Source organism: Corythoichthys intestinalis, chromosome 1 (genome assembly GCF_030265065.1).
Source record: "Corythoichthys intestinalis isolate RoL2023-P3 chromosome 1, ASM3026506v1, whole genome shotgun sequence".
NCBI classification, from domain to species: Eukaryota; Metazoa; Chordata; class Actinopteri; order Syngnathiformes; family Syngnathidae; genus Corythoichthys; species Corythoichthys intestinalis.
This window is the reverse complement of record NC_080395.1, coordinates 64,112,691-64,134,794: the sequence shown is the minus strand read 5'-3', so window position 1 is coordinate 64,134,794 and position 22,104 is coordinate 64,112,691. Positions and strand designations below refer to the sequence as shown.

The 22,104-nt window shown below is 37.4% G+C and overlaps 1 protein-coding gene across 1 annotated transcript; it reads right to left on the bottom strand.

Annotated features, from left to right (window-relative positions):
• Nucleotides 1-3,063: 3,063 nt before the first annotated feature.
• On the bottom strand, nucleotides 3,064-20,672 carry slc17a6b (solute carrier family 17 member 6b). Its single transcript, XM_057850918.1, has 13 exons — nucleotides 20,543-20,672; nucleotides 19,759-20,422; nucleotides 18,414-18,669; nucleotides 17,614-17,732; nucleotides 15,579-15,693; nucleotides 14,970-15,057; nucleotides 14,784-14,870; nucleotides 14,208-14,350; nucleotides 13,896-14,045; nucleotides 12,282-12,414; nucleotides 11,847-11,957; nucleotides 9,594-9,721; nucleotides 3,064-5,684 (listed from the first exon to the last, which is right to left on the bottom strand). Exons 2-13 carry the CDS (start codon nucleotides 19,830-19,832, stop codon nucleotides 5,343-5,345), a joined length of 1,746 nt encoding a protein of 581 aa, XP_057706901.1. The 5' UTR covers nucleotides 19,833-20,422; nucleotides 20,543-20,672; the 3' UTR covers nucleotides 3,064-5,342.
• Between the last annotated feature and the right edge of the window lie 1,432 nt (nucleotides 20,673-22,104).

Here is a 22,104-nt window from a genome sequence, read left to right as displayed (position 1 = left end):
CCAGGGAAACGGCTGCAACTTTCTCTGAAATAAGAATGGCAACAATGCAGTATGATCATTTGATTGGCATGCATTACGCAATGCTTTTATTCCCAAAATGAAAGTGCATAATTAGGACATGTCAAGGAAATCTTATTAAGGCCTGGTAACCGAATGAATAATGTTAGCTTTCTCCGGTAAGCGTATGTATCGTTTTACAGAGGTAAAGAAAGTCATACTGCACTGTTTTACTTACTCGAAGGACGTTCTGCGTCATTGACATTAGAAACTTCTCGACGCCTCTTGTCACAGCCGCTGCACCTGTTGTCACAGCCGCTGCAAAAATTAGGTTAAGATTCCACCAACTGCTTTCCACAGGTCTGGCAGTGCATTATACTTCAAGAATTCAGTTGTGTTTTACGTATTTTTGGCCAAATGTTGAACTTCAACCAAAAGCGAGCAGTAACTATCTCTGCCGGTAGGCGCCATCTTGCAGTCGAGTCTTTCGTCTCGTCCAATCAACGATGGTCGTACTGTTTCCGGTGGATTCGTCCAATCAGCGATGAGTTAACTTTTTGACCTGTCCCTACCTTTTCCGGTAGCCGAAATGTCGTTGTGTTTTTCTTAATGTTATTTTGTTATCTGATTTGTCGTTGTGTTTTTTAATTTGTTTTTTTGTTTTGTGATTTGCAATTGTGTTTTTTAATTTGGCGTTGTTTTTTAATTTGTTTTTTTTGTTATGTGATTTGCAGTTGTGTTTTTTTATTTGGCGTTGTGTTTTTCAATTTGTTATTTTGTTATGTGATTTGGCGTTTTGTTTTTTAATTTGTTTTTTTGTTATGTGATTTGCAATTGTGTTTTTTAATTTGGCGTTGTGTTTTTTAATTTGTTTTTTTGTTATGTGATTTGGCGTTTTGTTTTTTAATTTGTTATTTTGTTATGTGATTTGCAGTTGTGTTTTTTAATTTGGCGTTGTGTTTTTTAATTTGGCGTCGTGTTTTTTAATTTGGCGTTGTGTTTTTTGATTTGTTTTTTTGTTATGTGATTTGGCATTTTGTTTTTCAATTTGTTATTTTGTTATGTGATTTGCAGTTGTGTTTTTTAATTTGGCGTTTTGTTTTTTAATTTGCCGTTGTGTTTTTTGATTTGCCGTTGTGTTTTGCACTTCAGGGCCACCGTATATTTAAATCTATACCTTATGTAGTTAAAGAGTGACACATTTTTTTTTTTTTTTTTTTTTGTTTAAAGAGTGACCCGTTGAATTCCGGCAGTGTGGCCATGTGACGTCACCGCCCTGCGACGTCAACAACAATGGCAACATATTAGTTAAAATAACTTTACAAATTTTATTGAAACGAAAACATTGAGTGGTTTTGATATCAAATTATTATAACTCGTACTAAAATTTATCTTTTAAGAACTACATGTCCTTCTGTTCGTGGAAAAAAAAGTTTCAGAAGTAACCCTAGAAATTCAGCAGACCGTGGGCAGAACTTGAGCCGACCACAATGCATCCAAAGTTGGCCACTCCTGTGCCTGCCAGCCACACTGCATCGTTGCTTGTGGCCTGCCATTTGTCTTACCTAGACATAGCCCAAATAACATAAACATAAACATGCGAGGGATAGTGTATTTGAGCACCTCTGCAGCACAGCTAGATGGTAAAGTGAAGCTCCAATTGTGCTGGACATAAAAAGTCACTGACGGTGCGCTTCGGAGTTCTTATACAGTGGTGGGGGCAGTCCAGAAAGCAAGAGTTCTAGGTGACATCACCCTTCTCGCTTTTTAGGAGTGCCCAAAAATCCTGGCATCTCTGACAGTGAAACTGAGTTTTTTTCTGATAATTAAATTCAATTCAGTTGAATTGTTGTCAGCCTGTCCACGTTTTCAGTACTTATCTTCAAACATATTTCATGTACTTAGAAACAAAGTATCAAAAAATAGTGTCAGGTGTGATGTGTGATAGAAGAGTTTCGGCTAAAGTGAAAGGAAAGGTCAATAAAACTGTTGTGATATCAGCTATGTCGTTTGGTCTGGAGACAGCGCCACTGAGGAAAAGACAGGGGGCAGAGCTGGAGGTGGCAGAGATGAACATGCTGAGGTTCTCTTTGGAAATGACCAGGAAGGACAGGATCATGAATAAGCATATCAGAGGGATAGCACATGTTAGAGGATTTGGAGAGAAAGTCAGAGAGGCCAGACTGAGATTGCTTGGGCATGTCCATAGGAGAGATAGTATATTGGCAAAAGGATGCTGGATTCCCATATGCCATGCAGCAGGTCTAGAGGAGGTTTATGAATGTAGTTAAAGATGACATGAAAGATGTTGGTGTGATAGCAGAGGATGCAGAGGACAAGGTTAGATGGAGTCAAATGATTCGCTGTGGTGACCCCTGAAGTGAAAAGAAGAAGAAACAAAACCTCAAAATGGCAAAAGCATCTTTTATCCCTGAAAAAAAGGCAACATGAAGCAAATATCAGAGAATCCAAAAATTTGAAAAATAAGGTCCTAATGAAACCTTTTTTTCAAATTTGTAAAAAGAAATGTCAAAATGATTGTGTAATAAGCGCTCTAATATCTATAACCCTAGCTAAATCGTCTGTTTTTTTTTTTCTCATGGAACCTGCAGATGCATGTGTTGACTTGCATCCATCATTTTTTTTTTTTTCCAAAAAGAAATGTCAAAATACTGAATTACTCTCAAATCATGAAATTTTAAGGGTATCAAATGTGATACATTTGGCAATAAAGGGTTCAGATATTTGCTCTTTTATCTGATGAATATTGAATATATTATAAATATATGTTCTTTGTAGTGTATTCATTTGAATTCATTGAAGTTTTTAAATTTTACAAAACTGCCCATACTATCGATTTGTTTTGAACAGTTCTTTTAAATTTGAACACATTGTTTGTTTTATGTCCATGAAAGAACACTTTATTTGGAATCCTTTTATATTGATGGTGGATTTCCATATCAGACCTTCCTTAAAGCTTGCAAATGACAAGGTTCACACCTAATTTCAAACTAACCTGTTCTTTGACAGTCAATATACACAATAAAAATATATATAAAACGCAGATTGTTTTTCCATAGTTTGTTATTTAAAAAAAAAAAAAAAAAAAAAAAGATCTAGAGTATCTTTTTTGACAACAACAAACCTCTCAGTTTACACAGCAACAAAAGGCAGAGAATTACACTTTAACTTCAGAGGCACAAAAACAGGAAAGTTGAACTACTTAATGTTGCACAATTATTTTTTGTTCTGTTTTGTTTTTTGAAAGTACAGACTTCAATTATTGTCCTTGAATGCCAGTGACTGTTAAGACAGCTACAGCAAATCAGAAAATACACAAGGGCAAAAGAATGGAAACACTACACTGGGTGACTGGGGTATAAAAGGAAGATGAGGGTCCTTCCACTTGATTTACAACACTGACAAACTAGAGCGTGATAGAGATAGATAGAAAGATAGAGAGAGACAGAGAAGACAATAAGACAAATAGGGGAGAAGAGACACAAGAGTATACAGTACAATCCAGAGGGACAAAAAAAATAGAAGCACATTAAGTAAAACAGCACCCGTTTTTCACGGAGCCACTTTATCATTCATATCTGGTGAGCAGCCCAGTTACAAACTCTTATTGACATTGTCAAAGATGTTTGTGGTAGACTACATACTGTATCATATATCATGGACTATATTATAGCATCCTTTTATACATACATTTTCTACCTGTGCACATTTTCTACATTTATAATCACAAAAATATGAATTTTGAACAAATGCATACAACCTGTTGAGTAGTATCTAATGGTGATGCTGAAAATCGGTACAGAATTGTTACTATAGATTTATTGCTTTGTACAGTACAGAGAAATGTTTGGTGCCATTTGCACACTTGTGGTACAGACTGCAAACTTGTTGCTGATGGTCTTTTAGTTGTTTAGAAAATTTAACTTTCTTTTAAAACCTATTTTTGCTCTTCCCTTTGGTTGATTGTGCAAAGAAATTGAAACACCGGTAACAGTTTCTGAGACAAAACCCAAAAAAGAAAACAATTTTGAAAGGATGGAATGAACAAAAAGAACAGTTGCACCACCAGGTTTCATGCATAAATACTCTTTCACACGCATTTATTAATGTTGATTGCTGATGAATGGGTGGAGAATGATATTTGGCCCCTTGAGCAATTATAAGATGGAATGTGTTGGCCCATTATTTGTTATATTTGATTTTTGGAATATGAGTGTTTACGTTTAGACAAATCTTTAAAATGTGTTATATTTTTCTAATAGCCAGATTATTATTTCTTCAGATGGAAAATAATTATTTACTTTATTTTAACTATCAATAAACGCAAACATCCATATATTTTTAGGAATGCTCACCTCATTCTCTGAAATACACGTAATATCTTCTTACTTGCTAAAAATGTGCTTTAACTATGTGCATTTTCTATTTTCAATGTTACTCAGTATTATTGTGCTGCTCTAATATATTGATATTCTGTTGCTGAGAAACAAATTTGTTGCATTGCACAAACCCTGCAGTTACTCTGTTTTTACATTAAATCTTTTTGATCGGGGAAAAAAAATTGCTTCCAGCGTGTCTTTTCTGTTCTGCATTGGTGATTATCTATGTTATATTTTTATGTGCTTATTTGACAACAAACATTTTATTTAACAAAATAACACTTTACTCTTGCACTAAACTGTTGAGATTGCTAACCTCACACTCTTTACCGCAGGGATTTCATGTTACAAAATGGATTTTACACAGGAAACATTGGAAAGAGACATTGTACCTTAATGCAATGTTACCAAACACATGTCACTTTGTCACATGTCAAATGTCTACACTAGAACAATGCAAAAAATGTGCTCTTAGGAGTGATACAATACAATCAATATTGACGGTGGTCAGTTTCTGTTTATACTGTAATGCTGTGCAGTGACAAGTTTATAGACCCTTTAAGTTTGGCTTGCAGTGTGTGGTATTTTAACCAGAAGCAGGTCATGTAATTGATGAGGGCTCTCCATCTTACAGGCTTCTGTTTTTTAGGAAGCCTTTCTTGGATGAGATGAGGAATTTACATTAAAACACAATCTCACTTCAAATAAGTATATTGACTATCCATATGCATGATACATTTACAGGTTGCCAATTTGATATGTGTTTTACATCTTTTCAGTCAAATACCATTTAATAGTTTTTCAATTATACATTACGCTGATACTTCTTGTGCAAACAACAACAATGGATTGGGAGTTTTTTTTTTTTCTTTGTAATTTGTTGATATAATTTATGACTATACTGACACACACTCAAGAGGTCTACGTGTGTATTGTGTGTTTGGTTTAAGAATATCCCTCTTCTTGCCCATAACCATAGCCTCCTCCCTGAGACTCTTCTTGCACATACTCCTCTGTCTTCTCCCAGTTAGCGGCCCATCCTCCGTTCACCTGTGTGGTTGCGCCATACGACTTGGCAGGCCCGCCGTAAGCACCGTAACTCTGTGTGATGTCACCCGTCTCCTCTGCCAGCTCGTCCTCATCGATGAAGCCGCACTTTTCCTCGCTGGTGAGCTCGGGGTCGGCCCACGGTTGTTTTTCTCCTGATGCAAAGATCCCATAGAATATCACACCCCCATAGTGCACTAAGGAGGCAATGAGGAACACGTACTGCCACTCCTCTCTTGTCTAAACAGTGCAAAGAAGGAGAAAAAAAGAGATTACAACTGAAATACAGTCTATTATGCAGTGAGAAAAATAATATATCAGTGGAACTCAGTCCAGGCCAAAAGACATTCTCGACTCGCCTAAACCATATCAAAAGCACTAACCTACATCCAGAACCTATTCAGTCTAAAATTTGCTCCTTGAAATTGTAATAATTTATTGGCGACAGCATATTCAATTATGTAGCGTTTCCATGGGTTGCTCTGGTTCTAATACATGTTTGTATATGCCAAAGCTTTCTTTTTTTCTTTTTAATCATAAAATCCTTCTCAACTCATATTTGATTGAATAATGTAAATTTCATATGCCAAATATTTCATGTTATGGGATGTTTTTTTGTTGTTGTTGTAAATACTCTTATACTTCATTTATTTCAACACATTCCAAAAGAGTTGGGATGGGGCAACATTGATGAATCCTCAGAAAACATGTTTGGAGAATAGGTTAATTGGAAACAGGTGAATCTCATTATTGGGTATATAAGTAGTATACTCGAAAGGCTCAGTGGTTGATGAATTTTTCCACTTTGTGAGCAACTGCGTGAGCACAGAGGAATTCCAACAGTGCAAAAAAACATTTTCAAATTAACGATTTAGAGGAATTTGGGAATTTCCTCATTTATGCATTGCCAGACATATATACAAATTTCACCGTTAACTCACCGTTAAAAAAAAAACACAACAAACAAAAAAAAACTTTTGGAATTTTAAATCTACATACCTTATTTTTCAGACTATAAGTCGTACTTGAGTATAAGTCGCACCATTCCAAAAATGTACAATGAACCAGTGTATAAGTCGCATTTTCGGGGGAAATTTACTTGATAAAATCCAACACATAAAACAGATATGTCATCTTGAAAGGCAATTTAAAATAAAAATACAACAGAGAACAACATGCCGAATAAGTGTATAGTATGATAATGTTACATGATGCATGAACAACGAAATGCGAACATGGCCGGTATGTTAACATAACATAGCTATTAAGAGTTATTCAGATAACTATAAGAACATGCTAACAAGTTTACCAAATCATCAGTGTCGCTTCAAAACACCAAAATAATATGTGAAATGATATAATAATGTGTAATAATTTAACACATACTGTAAGTCACTCCAGAGTATAAGTCACACCCCCAGCCAAACTATGACAAAAACTGTGATTTATTGTCCAAAAAATATGGAAGCACGTTCGGGAAATATGCTGTGTTCTTGTGTGTCGGGAGACCTGACTTCCCAAGTTGGAAAATCCCTTTGATTTGTTGTAAAGTTGTAATGTGGGATAAAAATATGCTTGATAGTAACTTGCTACAAACAGGAGTAGCCTATCTTAATGCTCCAACATTACATCAAAAGTTGAGTGATTATTTGGCACTTTTTATACACCATTTAATACAGAATAATTTTTTCGATTGCAGCATCAATATTACGGTGCATGTGCCAATCATGCAGTCGACCTTGCAAATGACATCTTTTCACATGCTTTACAGCAGGGGTCCCCAACTACGGCCCGCGGGCCCGATACGGCCTGCCTCCACATTTGGTCCAGCCCCCTGAACAATACCAGAGAGGATTTAGAATTTTTTATTTTATTTATTTTTTTTTTTTAATTCTCAATAGTGTTTTTTTTCCTGGCCTTTTTCTGTGAAGAACTCAGAGAGGGTTATTTGGTTATTATCTATTTAATTAATAGTGTTATTATTATTTATTATTATTTTATTATATTATTATTTTTATTTTATTTACTTTTGTTCCGTGAAGAATCCAGAAGGGGTTATTTGATTGTGCCTTTCTGAAAAACCATATTTTTTTTACATTTAGGCACTCCTGCAATCATCACACTTTTTCTGTTACAAACTGATCTCAGCCCCTCATCAGAGAAGGGAAAAGTTATGTGGCCCTCACAGGAAAAAGTTTGGGGACCCCTGCTTTACAGGTTAGTGCCAGATAAACCACTCATTCTTGTTGTTCATTTTTACCTCTGTTTTGATGTTTGTTAGGTCGCCTATTGCCCTGAATTGGGAATTAAAATGATTCAACTGTACTGTTTACGTATCAAGCAGTTAACTGCAGTAATTTACTCTTGTCATAAATTGCGGCAGCAGATCAGTCGTCTTTTAGCTAACTGGCTATGAATACAACGACAATGAAATGCTATTTGAGTGAGAGGCTTTCACCCAAGAGCTTTGTCTAATTTTGTGTTAATGTGATATGTGGTATTTGAATGGTATCATTACTGATGCTATTTATTGCTATTAGTTCATATGACCAAAATGAATAGAATCCACCTGTATTATAACCTCTAACAATTTTGTATGTGTTCTCATCATAATTTCCAGCTGTTTTACAAGCATGTTATTTGTCACTGTGTAATCTGCAACAAGATATATTAGTTTTTTTTTATTTCTATTTGACTCAAAAAGCATTACTCTTGCAAATGGATATTAAAAAGTTATTTACTCACAGCAAGGATGAATCAGCAAGGAATAATAAGAGAGGTAAACTAGGTAATCCACCTAGACAACATAAACTACTTTTATGTCGCAACCTATCAGTTCAGAAACACTGACTAATTGTATAACAGTTACAATGATATATCCCCATTTCTGTCCAGACGAAGTAGAGCAGCAAAGTGTTGGAAGAGGTGAAGGAGAGATGGTAGTTGATAAGCATGAGCAGAAGTGAACTGACGATCAACATGGGATGTCCCAGTTTTGATTTTGAATACTGATGGCTAAAAACAAGAAAATGTCACATTTTTTACAGAAACTTGTATTTTGGTTTGCTCATATATAGTTAAAAGCACTATTTCTGATCTTTATTTTTTTTATATGTGCTAAAAATATATATTTTTTAATGTCGCTCACCAGTGCTTATGCATGTATGGCCCGTAATACGGTCAAAAGATTAAGAGAATTTTGAAGAATCCTGTCATGCAACTGGCAAATATAAAAACAAACATTCATTGCCCATGTCCTTAGCTTTAAAAACTAGCTCACTGTGTAAAGTATACTGTTGCATGGGATCAGGAACAATTCAGAGAACCATTGCCAGTGAACACAGTTCATTTCTACAGTTAGAGTCCCTTCCCCAAGGTCACCTGATATGGACGGACGCAAAATACAAAAGTGTGCTGCTGTCTGACAAGAAAGAATCTTGCATGGTTTTTCAAAATCCATCAATTTTCAAAGAAGAAAAGGATTCAGATTGTTATCAGCATGGAGTTCAATAGCTAGCATATGTGATGGGAGTGGTGTCTGTACATATCCATAGCATAGATAACTTAAACATCTCTGATGGCACAAATGGTGTCATTTAGGAAATATCTTTAGTGATTTCCCCACTTAATGAAGCAAGATAATGCAAAGCCATATTCTGCATGTGTTACAACAATGTGTCTTTGTAGTAATAAGAGTGCGAGTGCTATGCTGGCTTTTCATTAGTCCAGATCTGGGTCCATTTGTAAAATATAACAATGGAGACCTGCTCTTTAGCAACTGAAGCTGGGGAAAGAATTCCACCTGTAAAGCTTTAACTATTAGCTTCCTTAGTTCCCGAAAGGATTATTGAGTACTGCTAAAAGGAAAGGTGATGTAACACAGTGGTAAGTGTGCCCTTGTCCCAAGTTGCAGGCATTAAACTTAAACTGATTGAACGCTTACAATAAACAAAGAGTTTATTAATTTGATCATTTAAATAGATTGTGTTTGTTGTCATTTAAATTGAATATAGATTGACAAGGATTGGCTATCATTTTATTCTGTTTAAATTGACGCTTTACACAACGTCCCAACCTCAATGGCACCCCTAAATTAATTAGGTTTAGTTTTGGGGTGCCTTTTTTTTTTTTTTTTTTTTTTGGTCATACCTTGTTTTTTGTCATAGCACCAACAATTAGTGGACACACCATCCCGGAGAGGGTTCCCACTCCATTAGAGATGCCCATAAGGATACTGGCGTACCGGGGCGCAATATCCAAATGGTTGACATTAAAGCCTGAAAATAAAATAAGAATGAATGAGATGGATTTGCATAGAATTTTGAAGGGTCATTGAGACGGAATTAATAAAATGGACAGAGCGACGTATTGTAATGCACTGAGTATCAAAAACAGTAGTAACAGTAGTGGTTGAAAGGAGTGCAAAAAGTGACTGCCTTGCAGCAAAAACAGGCAATAACTGGCCATGTTTCTCCCCCACTCTGACTGGCTGCTCAGTTCTGTCTGCCTGACAAATCTCTTGAGACCATTGGCTCTGAATTATTTAACACTCTAGGAGAAAGCTCAGGAACAACAGGCAGTCAAATTTTGCACACAGTCAGAAACCTCACATTGCTACAAGCAGTCGTTACCATGCTGATTTTGCAGCAACAACAAAGTGAATAATAAGAAATAATAGTCTTTTAAGACTGCTTACAGTAAATGTACAGTGATCCCTCGTTACTTCGCACTTCAAACTTTGAGCCCTCAGTCCATTGAAGAACTGTTGTTTGATAGAAAAATATGTCTATATGCTGCCATAGTAGATTCATGGGGCATTAAGCCCCCGAACTATTTTTAATTTGTCCGTTTTACCCTGGAAACCCCGGTTTACAGATATCGCGCAACCGCTTTTGTTTCAACCCAGCTATAAAAAGAAGGTAAGTAATAATATTTATTATTCAAAATGTCTGTTATTTTTAGCTTAGAATCATTCATTGATGTCTAGTATTTTTTTTTAATGACTTTAAAAAAGTATTCACTCGCATATTTTAAACCTTTAAATAAATTACGTCACAATGAAAAGTAAGAGTAAGTAAGTCACGGATATCTACCTCATGCCTATGGCTTAACTTTTTTTTTTTTTTTTTGTTACAGTCGCATTTTCTCCAATATGATAGATGATGAATAATCGATCCAAACAAAAAAAAAAAAAAAACGTTTAAAAGAGTAAATATATGAAAAAGAACATCTCAACCACTCCTTGATGTCTGCGATTTCTGCATCGCGACCTGTGTTATTTTACCATGTTTCACCCATAAAATCCGGCTGTGGCCATTCACATTTGTGTCTTGACACTCTCTGATACATGCTACATGGAGTTTTTGAATCGAAACAAGGTAAGTACACGATAATATCTTGTTAAAATCCTGGCGTCTTTAATTATGCTCTCGTGTGCTCTCACCTCCAGTTAGTGTTTTGCTGTTTAATTTTTATTTATTTATTTATTTATTTTTTAACACTCTCCTGTTCAAAATTTTTCTTCCCCCAGAAAATTGAGATTTTAAGCTTTCCAATGATGTATCACACATGCATATAGGACAGTTTTGAAATTTGGCCAAATTGGGGGTCTTAGAGCGGAACTTCGAGTCACCTGAGTGTTTTCCGCCATATATATATATATATATATATATAATGTATGTTTTTTACTTTCTCTGGGGGAGGGCGGTTCCCATTAACCGCGAAAAACGAGGGGTCATTGTATACTGCATAGTCGTTTCACACATTTACTGTTTCTTTGTGATCTTATTATAAACTGTTTTGGATTTATTGTAGATTCAACAATTATGAATGTCATTAGAAGAGGTTAGAGCTGCCATTGATGTGACTGAATTTAGACATCAAATTTAAAAAACAAGAAAAATGCTGGATACATTTTGGGCACATTCTTATTTGCTTTTTCACCAGCATTAAATGAGATATGCAGCTATACTTTAGTTGATAATGTTTGTCAATTTATTGATTAGATCTTTTGAAATTAACATTTCTGATTTACTGACACATCTGATACAGTGAATTGATTTAGGTTTCATAAACATCGCAAGGCCAAATGAAAATTAGAAATATAGCTGTCTCGTCAGATTTCAAATATATCCCTGTACTTCCACAATATTTATTTACTGTACTCACTGTGCATACTGTATAGATTAAAACATTTATCACAATAAAAAAGCCAAGTTAATAGCACCTGCTTTAGTTAACACTATAAGAGGTATTAATTCACACATATTTTCAGTACCGTAGCCATGTAAAAGAGGCAACACAATGATAAGAATCTTGAGTTGTAGTGTGAACATTGTCACAATTTTTCCACCACTATTTCCACCTTTCAGGCTTATGTGGAGGAGTAGAATATCCACTAACCTGATATAGCAAATCCACTGAAGCCAACTGCCAGCACCAGGAAAGAGATGGCTACCCCTTTACTGTGAGAGTATCCTACCACTAGCAGGAGCGTTGCCTCCATGCCAAATCCTAACAGAGAGGGAACAGCGGGTCTCAGTCACGAGCACACAAAAGCCCACTAAGCCCACAGGCTGTGTACCATCACAATGCCAATTGAATTAAGTGAGCATGAAGATTTTCTCTCAATTACATAAGGGATAGAAATGAAATCAATCTGCAATGACAATCACAAATGCGTACTAGTATTGACCATTACATTGACACTGATCACCATGCAGTTGAGACTGGAGCAAAAGTGAACAGTAGGCATCCAACGCTGTGACAGTAACACCCTTTAGCTGTGCAGGAAGAGGTGTGAAAATTGATACTTTGTCCTCAGCCGAGCTTTCTCACCTCCGCAGTTCATGATTTTTCGGACTGTGGTTGTTGACAGGATATTCTTGCTACGCAGGTGGTCTGCCAGCTGGCCGCCAAAGGGCACAATAATGGTCATCACCAAATGGGGCAGAGCAGACAGTATGCCAACCTACAACCACAGGAAGTAAATGCAGCCGTCATCCCCATTAGGCTTTGGCACTGATTTGTTTTCTACACTATATTAAGTACACAGTATTCTGTGTCTGACAATAATTTAGTTTCTTTTGTGTTTGCCATCTATTTTACCAAATTAATCACTACCCCAATTTTCGCACTATAAGACTATAAGACTATAAGTCGCCACCCACCAAATTTGGCACGAAAACGTCATTTGTTATAAGCCGCAGATAAGCCGCACTGGACTATAAGCAGCAGCTTTCCTCACTGTATTATGGGATATTAACACCAAAAGATATTAACTGTTAACACTTTATTTGACAGCAACATCAAACGACTGTCATAAGACGAAATGAACCACCTAGAAATCAATGAAGCTTTGGAGCCCAGTGGTTCAAAGCTTCATTGCTTCAAGAAGCTTCATTTGGTCATCACTGCTCCCTTGGGGGTCACAGTCAACCGCAGCACTGCTGTTGTCCAATATGCCTCCTAGCATGCATTGCAGCGCTGCAGGTGTAAATAATAATCAAAATTCATGCTCTGCGCTAATTATTTCTTCAGTTAGTGTTCTAGTTCTTTCATTAATTGTTAGTTATTGTATTTGGTAACACTTTGTTTGACAGTGGCGCCATAAGACTGTCATTAAACAATCATAATTATGACATGACACTGTCATGACCATTTATGAATGCTTATAACATAGGTCATTTAGTGTTATCTGGTAAAGTATTTCACTTTTGAATGGATGTAAAAGATCCAAACAGGACATAAATATAGTTAGTGACATAATTTGCCGGACGACACTTGATGACATAAACATTCAGTAATGCCCATGATAGTATTATGTTATAAATGTGACGGTCTTATGACAGTCGCATGACGCCGCTGTCAAATAAAGTGTTACCTATTAACCCAAATAAATCAACAAATAAGACGCACTGGACCTATTAACTCAAATAAATCAACAAATAAGACGCACTGGACTATAAGCCGCAGGATTCAAAATTAAGGACAAAAGTAGCGGCTTATTACGGTAATTGCTTTTTCTTGAGTCATGACTGGATTAGCCCTTTCTTATCAAATGCTAAGCTTACTTGTTGTTTATTAACTACACTTTAGTTGTGTTTAGTACTTGAAGGTTTTAAACAAGAACTTGAACATTCTCCATTTACACTTTGACACATGTGTCACTTATCAACAAGGTGTGACCAAATACAGTAATCCGTAAATTTAATTGGTCATAACAGATTTTCCAATGATGTTATTTTGATTGCAGCCATCGTTTGGACAGACAGACAGACAGACAGACAACATACATACATATATCATCATCATCACACCAACCCATCTATGAAATATCATTGGCTGTTCAGTTTATTCCAAGAGCAAAGTACAAAGTATTCCATGCTCCTAAACATAGCACATGCATGTTTTTAACATATACTGTACATATTTAACATTTCTATGACTAACCTTGCTTATCTCAAAGCCAAACACTTCCTCAAAGTATGCAGGTTGGCTGATGAGTAGCAAGTAAAACGTCCAGCTCCTGCAGAAGTTGGCCACGATAATTGCATAGACCGGCATTGAGGTGAAGAACTTCCTCCATGGTGTCTTGAATTTCTGCAAGAGAGGATTTCTCGGCATTTAAACATTGAATTGGATGGACATGTAGAAGTGAACATTTCGTTTGATTAAAAGAAGTGAGCTCAAACTTAAGTCATGTACAAAGCTGTAGTTACTCTTGGCTGGTAATGTTGGCTTTGTTGTGATGTATCTCCTCACCTCAGCAGGGCCCATTAACATGGCACTCTCTCCAATGCTCTCCTCTATGTAGCAGCGCTCCTCGTCACTTATGGTGGGATGTTCAGCAGGGCTCTCATAGGATACAAATATCCAGAACATGTACCAAAAGATACCAACGCATCCTACACAGCAAATAAAAAAACAGGACTTGAGCACTTTCTTTTCTTTTCTACTTCTGTTTTACTCTTTTCCTCTCTCTGAACTGTGTGTACACAAATTGTTTAACAGACTTTGCAGAATGCCTGAGGGAAAACTGTCATGCCCAGGCAGGACAGCTATCTGTTTCCAGAACAGACAAAAAGATGGGGGGGCAGTTATTAACGCTGCAAAACACTGGGGGAGTAAATCGATACTTGGTCTGCCTAGGATAAAAATCCATTTGACTTTCATTGGACGCACTGATGATCAACCATTTTGAAGGTTGCCCAAATGTGTACAGTACATGCTTTCCTGTCATACATGAAACATTCCGAAGCTACAACCCTTATATGCCAATTCTGTTTATAAGAGAAATAGGATTGTCTTAAACATATTCAATGCTTTAATTAACCATACCATAGACATAAAATACCGAAGACCATCCTGTATACTGGACCAGTATCCCAGCCAGAGGCATTGCGATCACAGCACCAGCGTAAGAACCTGAAAAGAAGCATGACAAAACGTGAAAGATATCACTGTGCGTGTAGGACCAACCTTGACTGAACGTCCTCTACAGAAAACAGTCCCGTTCATAGTTACCACAGAAAGAGATGGTGGCCAGACGACTCCTTTCCAGTGGAGGTGCCCATTTACTCCATATGCCATGACATGCTGGGTAGGTGACTCCCTATATGAAATGTTTGAGGAGTCAAGCGAGCCATTTACAAAGATTCTTCCTCTGGCAAAAACCTCATTAGAATATAGTGAAGTATGTGGTGCATGCCTTTTTCTGTGAACCAGTGGTTAACAATAACTAACAAAGATTAACATTTTCCCCCAATTAGCACGAACAAATGCTCCCTAATTTGTTGAGCAAAGCAGCCTTGAAGTGATTAAGGGTTCATCATTTGAATGAGCTACCCTGACATGAAAAGTACTTTCAGTTTGACTGACAAATACAATGCATTTTATTCATGTGCATCAAAATGTATCTGTTGTGAAAGTACAGTCAAGGAAAGGGAGGTGCACGATGCCACAAAGCAGTATAGATCAATATAGGCCATCTCAGATTTCTGCACGGTGGATATCAAGTGCACTTTACACTCCTTTGGCTTTCCATTGTGTAAAATTCAAACAGGCTGATGTGCAACCATTTCTATTCCTATAGCCATAATGGAAGGTGCTGTTTTTAGAATGAAGACTGCTTACCTCTACCAGTCCTTGCAATATCCTAACAAAAATGACACAACCATAATGGACACGAGCAGCAGAGGGAATGAACATGTTGAGAATTGACGTGAGAACAATGGCTGCGCCAAAAACCCTAAAAAAAAGAAACACATTTTGTAAATTGCACTCACAAGCGTTCACTATTTTTTTTTCAACATTATTGTAACGCGTGCACTTATTTCATACAGCCTTTTAATTGGATTTCTTAATATTTAAAAATAAATGGAGTAATTATCAATACGCCCTGATATCATTCATGCTGATCAATTTATAACCAAATTAGAGCAACATTCGTTTGCTTCCAAAGGCTCAACAGTGTAGCAGACGTCATCAAGATAAATATTTAACACAGACTCGTCCCATCGATAGTGTTGCGTAGCAACCAAGTCAGAGCTCCTGTAAGAAATTGCTTCCAAAAAGAAGAGCGTTTCAAAACTGCATTTCAAGACATCTTTGTTGTGCGCGAGCGTGGTTGTTACTGTTTTTTTCTTTTTTAACACACATTAAAAGAAGCGATTTTTTAGGTTGCGGTGGCAACACGCGCGCTCGCACACGCACAAGCACCGAGCTATTTTTCATTTCTGTCGCATGCTCCGCCTTCCTCATCTCCAGCAGGCAGGCGGGAGGGGGCCCCCATAATCCGGTCGACTCATGTGTCAGGCACGGGACCATCATGGCGGCAATTACATCAGCGTGCAGACCAGCACGTACAAGACATCATTGTACAAAATTAGGAATTCAGAATGTATTATTACTATTATTATTTTTAAATGAACTCGACTATTAATTGACAATTTCGATTCAAATCCCTGTAAATATATTGGAATCCCGTTGTTTTGGATATACAAATTTTGATGAGTGAAGTCGTGTTATCAAATAAAAACGAATTCATTGATGTGTGAATAAAGGCCTTATAGTGCCAACACATTCAGGGTCGGTTTCACACCTAGAGAGAACTGCAGATTAGAGCCTCGCGCCCCCCGGGGAATTTATTAACAGGTGGCACGCAGCCCGACGCAGGGCGACACTGCCCGCAGCCTAGTAGCCTAGTAGCCTTTGCGTCATTTTTCTCCATTCAAATAAACATGAATGCCTTTTTGTATAAAATGAGAAATGAATAAAATTACTATTTTTTTTAAAGCATCAAGAGGTGCCGAATATTATCACACAAGGAGAAAAAAAAAACCCTTTATAGGTTACTCATTTAACCCATTGGCTGACATTGATGGAACTAGACGTCCATTTTAACTGGAAGAGGCTGATAATGATAATTCACCAAATGAATTGGACGTCTCTCGTTGTCAGTGGCATGGGTTAACTACTATGTTTGTTTGTTGTTGTTTTTTTCAAATCAACTTTATACTGTTATTGGGGGCCCTAAGCAAGTTGTATTTCTGTTATTCTGTTATTAATTTTATTTCTCTTATTTTATTAATGTATAATATCTGTGTGTTTGTAAATAATGATTAATAATGAAATCTGGTGGTGGTGGCTTGTTTGCGGCATGGCTATATATATGGCATGGCTCTATCTATATATCTATATACAATATATCTATCTATATCTATATCTATCTATAAATATATATATATATATATATATATATATATATATATATATATAATTATTATTATTATTATTATTATTATAAAAGAGACCTCAAATGTTAATATACGCGGGAAAAAATGTGTTGTCCAAGTAAGTGGACGCCAGAACATTGTTTTTGTGTTTGTTTGTTTGTTTGTCTATCATTAAATTACCCAAAATAGTCACTTGGTTAACAAACGACAATTTTGTTAACGTATTGAGTCGTCCTACGCTTCCTATGCGCTTTGAGACTATTTCCTCATGGAGTAATGGGGTTCATTTGCAGGGACACTGCGACATGGTCACCAGGGCAGGAAAATCGACTCCTCATCCTTTGGGGGTTGGGAGACTACCAGTAGCCATGCCGCAAACAAGCCCCCGCCACCAGATCACATTTGAGGGTGTGGCACTTGGAGCTGCGTCCTACCTGTTTGCAGCCAGCCTGGAGGAGATGTATCCTCCTGGGATTTGTGTCACGATGTAGCCCCAGAAGAAAGATCCGTGAATCATTCCCACGGTCTCTGGGTCCCAGTTGAACTTGGCTTTCTGGTAAATCATTGGGGAAATAAAGTGCTATTATGACATTTATTTTTGCAGATTTTAAAAGAAATTCGTATAGCCGATTTTGTTGTTGAAAAATAAATCCTTACTTGAGAGCTATCGGATTGTTAATTAAAAAAAAAAAAAGTATCCTTTGGCCTGTATACGTTTTGTGTTATTTTGAATTAAAGCCAAGAAAAAGCAACGCAATGCTCGATTTGGAATCGGTGAACTATTGTTTAATAATCCAACACGTTTTCATAATTAAAATATGCATACTGCACGAAACATCATCCAGCACAATTGCAAGACATGCCGCATAGCTCTCACGTCTTGCTTAATACTTTCATTGGGCCATGAGAAAACATTCAATAAATAAAACTGGGCCTTTTTGATAGGCCTATAATGATGTCAATCATTGTAGGATAATAAACCAGAGTGTTGCAACGTGGTCATGTTCACTATATTATTTGGTTTTTGTGATCTAAATGATCTAATGTTGTGTGCATGGTTTTTAAAATTGGGAAAACGTTTCTATTGGAGACACAGTCCCTCTTGTGCATGTGTCAAGAAATGCTTTCACATTCTTCTTTCTATCCGATATTTTATATTGGTTGGGGCAGGGGTTAGGAGAAAAAAAAAAGAAAAAAAGCGGTATCCCGCTGACGTGATAGGTGTTGGGCACACCTCTTTAATGATGATCTTGCCATTCTGGTGGATAGTGCTGTTGTTAACCATGCCCACGATGGCCACGCCCAGATTGCACCGGATGCCAAAAGAGATGCAGAATCCCAGGCCACTCATAATGGCGATGATGTATCGGCGCGGCAGTCCGAAGCACTTGCAATCGCACAATGGGGGCTTCTTCTCCGCGGCCTCGCGGGGCCGCCCGTCTTCCGTCAACTCGATCACTTCTCCGCCTTTTTGCCTCTTCTCCATCACCCTGCAAAAAGATCCCAGTCAGGACCAGACCGTAACCCCGTCCTCCATTTATTAATTTTTTTCATTTTTATTTCTTGGGTTCTCAACATGACCATTTGAAACACGAGGCCATGTTCAAACTCTGGTTAATTTTGGAATGTTTATCCCTTAGTTTGTCTAAAAAGCATCATCTTAGCATGAAAGTGGGGTAAGACCTTATGGGTCTCAGGACACACCAAAAATAATTCAAATTTTAATTGGAAAAACAAAAAAGATGATGAGCCATCTACAGAAAAAATGGACATGTGTTCTTGTACCGCATTGCAGCATCACATTTATGCTCATTGGCATTCAGTAGACTGAGCAGATCCCCACGCACATCTGTGGGCATCCCTCAAATGTCTCCCCTCTCCCCCTACCTACTTCCCCACCACACTCACATATTAAATTCCTTAGCATTCTTGTTTTTCAGTGACATTTCAGGATATTTCTATTTCAATAATTTAAACACGACTGTTCCAGCAGGAGAAATAGCACTTAATTATAGGACCATTTAATAAAATGTGGTTTTATTCAACAAAGGAAAAAAACGTCTAAAGGATTACAATGCATTATATAATAAATAGAGTGAAATGTGAAAAAATCTCAATAAGAAAGCCAAGCAAATGAGAAGATGTCTAAACGTGTCTAAATATAACCGGATCTTCCCTCCACTCTTTTATTTATTTATTTTATATATATATATTTTTTTTTCATATATTCAACATGGGGTTTTTTTCCAACCGTGCAAACCCATTCAGGTTGGCTATGTGATTTAATTTAACACGAGTTACAGTGACATCGCACATTCACACAGTGGCCTTGTATCAATGGATTGACCCCTGACAATATCGAATGTGTGTGTGTGCGCGCGCAACACACACGCACTGGATTGCATAATTCTTCTCACTATAGAGGCGTGCCTCCAGATCTCTGTTAGTTTGAAATGACTTGTCAGTGGCCTGCAGGTGTGTAAATCTCTCAATACAAATAAAATTGTGACATCTGGGAATGCCCACCTCTCCCTTCATGCGCTATCCATCAGGCTCAATTGAAACCATCGCGTCCTTACCTGTGCATGTGGCCCAGGGTCTTCCCCGCCAACTCCTTCATCCCCACCGTGGCCCTGGTCTTCATCGACTCCATATCCAGCGTCTATGTGCAGGCCTGTGCTGTCGTCGTTGTTGTAGTCTGCGCTTTACTGCTTGCACATGATGTTCCTGAGCGGGAGAGCCGACTCAGGCGGCTACACGGTTAAATAACGAGCCAAGTTCTGAGAGCAAGACAGGCGACGATCCAGATGATGAGTCTTCCTGGACGACGAATCCACAAAAAAAAAAAAAAAAAAAAAAAGAAAGAAAGAAAAAAAAAAACAGAAAACACCTTCGTCTAGTGAAAGGGATCAGGCGATGTGAGCGCCTTCATTCATCATCCAGCATCAACCTCGCTCCCTGGATGGCGAGCTGGAGAGCAGGAGGCGCAACTGGCCAGTAGCGAGCAGCAAAGGCACCAACTGAGTGGATGATGCCTTGGAGTGAACGACGAGACTCCCTCTGCCAGAGAGGGGAAAGAAAAGAGAAAAGCGATAAAGTTGATATTGTAGATGAAAGCTGTTATGGGATGAGTGTAAAAAAAAAAAAAAATCAAAGAGGGTGTGAGCCACTGGTGTCTCGTGTGCTGAGCGCAGGTTGATCTGACGGCGTGTTCAGCACCGAGGTCAGCGACAGCCTCAACATCTGGACACATGTGGAGCGAGAAACACGTTCGAAATCAGCGTTTATCATCGAAATATTTTGCACACGACTCCCCCTTCGTCATTTGTGTGTTAATAAGAAAATGAGGGCAACGATACATACATTACAAATAATTTGGCCCGTTTCTATACTGCTTCCAGGTGACTAGATTGTCCAATTTTATTGTGATGACTTTGAGGCTTTTATGAACACAAAAATGGAAAACGAACTAGCAAACGTGCAAGGGTAGAAATCCCTCATTATGATAGCTGCAGCCCCCAAGGGCGGTGCTATGGAAACCAAATGAGCAGGAGTGGATTTTCCCTCCAACAACCTCCTCTTTTCCGCGTAGGAATCCATCAATAATGTATGCGTCTCTCCACATGTTCCTCTCCCAGACAACGAGCGCTTCCCATTGATACATGACCAGATTTAGAGATTAAATGAATATAAGTGCATATATGTACCATTCTATATCACGACCTGCAAATAAACAACTGAATATTAACACTAGGCTAGTCACATTAACATTTATAATAATAATGATAATGGTAGTAATCACAAAAAAAAAAAAAAAAAAAAAAATGATTATAGGCATTTTGATTGACATAGATTTTTAATCATCTATTTATTTTTGTGAAGCCACACGACGTTGAACATGTAGGCTTTCATTTATAGGCGAAGACTGTCACCTGGTGGCCATAAAAAAATACAACACCATCAAATACAACCCCATCAAATTCTGGGCTCTAAAATCCCACAAATGAAAGCGTTATGGTCACTGTAGTAATGGTTCTTCAATCAGCCCTAATCTTTTTCATCTTTAATCTTTAATCAATTGAGTATATTAAAAAAAAAAAAAAAAAAAAAAAGAAAGAAACACGGTATTAATGCAAGAACCTTATTTCAAGTGGTTTCACACAACTGCTTTACGTAACTATTAAGTTATGAAGTTAAATGAAAATTGCCTAAATGACTTAAGTAAGACTTAATAAACTACTTGAACAAGTTAAGAAATTCCTATTCAACCCTTTTACATGCAAAATGTCTAACCACACTCAAAAAGGCCAAAGGCCAAATGCCATACTGATTAAATTAAGACTCAGTAAAGTTCTTTTACAAGTTAAGCAATTCCTATTCAAACCGTTTACATGTATAATGCATAACCACCTTTTGTTTTCTTACAAGAGGAGTGATAATTTTAAATACTCATGGTGATGTTGTTAATATTCTGGATGAGTGGGGTACCCCAGTGATGAACATGGGCCTACCTGCCAAATGTATCCGACTGCTGTGCTCGTGAGAGATAACAGACAGACTTTGCATCCCTTAAGCAAGCACAGACGTCAGGCTCACTGTTATGTGTCTTTTCAACCAAACACACTCCAGCTACAGTGCCTTGCAAAAGTATTCGGCCCCCTTGAATCTTGCAACCTTTCGCCACATTTCAGGCTTCAAACATAAAGATATGAAATTAAATTTTTTTGTCAAGAATCAACAACAAGTGGGACACAATCGTGAAGTGGAACAACATTTATTGGATAATTTAAACTTTTTTAATAAATAAAAAACTGAAAAATGGGGCGTGCAATATTATTCGGCCCCTTCACTTTCAGTGCAGCAAACTCACTCCAGAAGTTCAGTGAGGATCTCTGAATGATCCAATGTTGTCCTAAATGACCGAT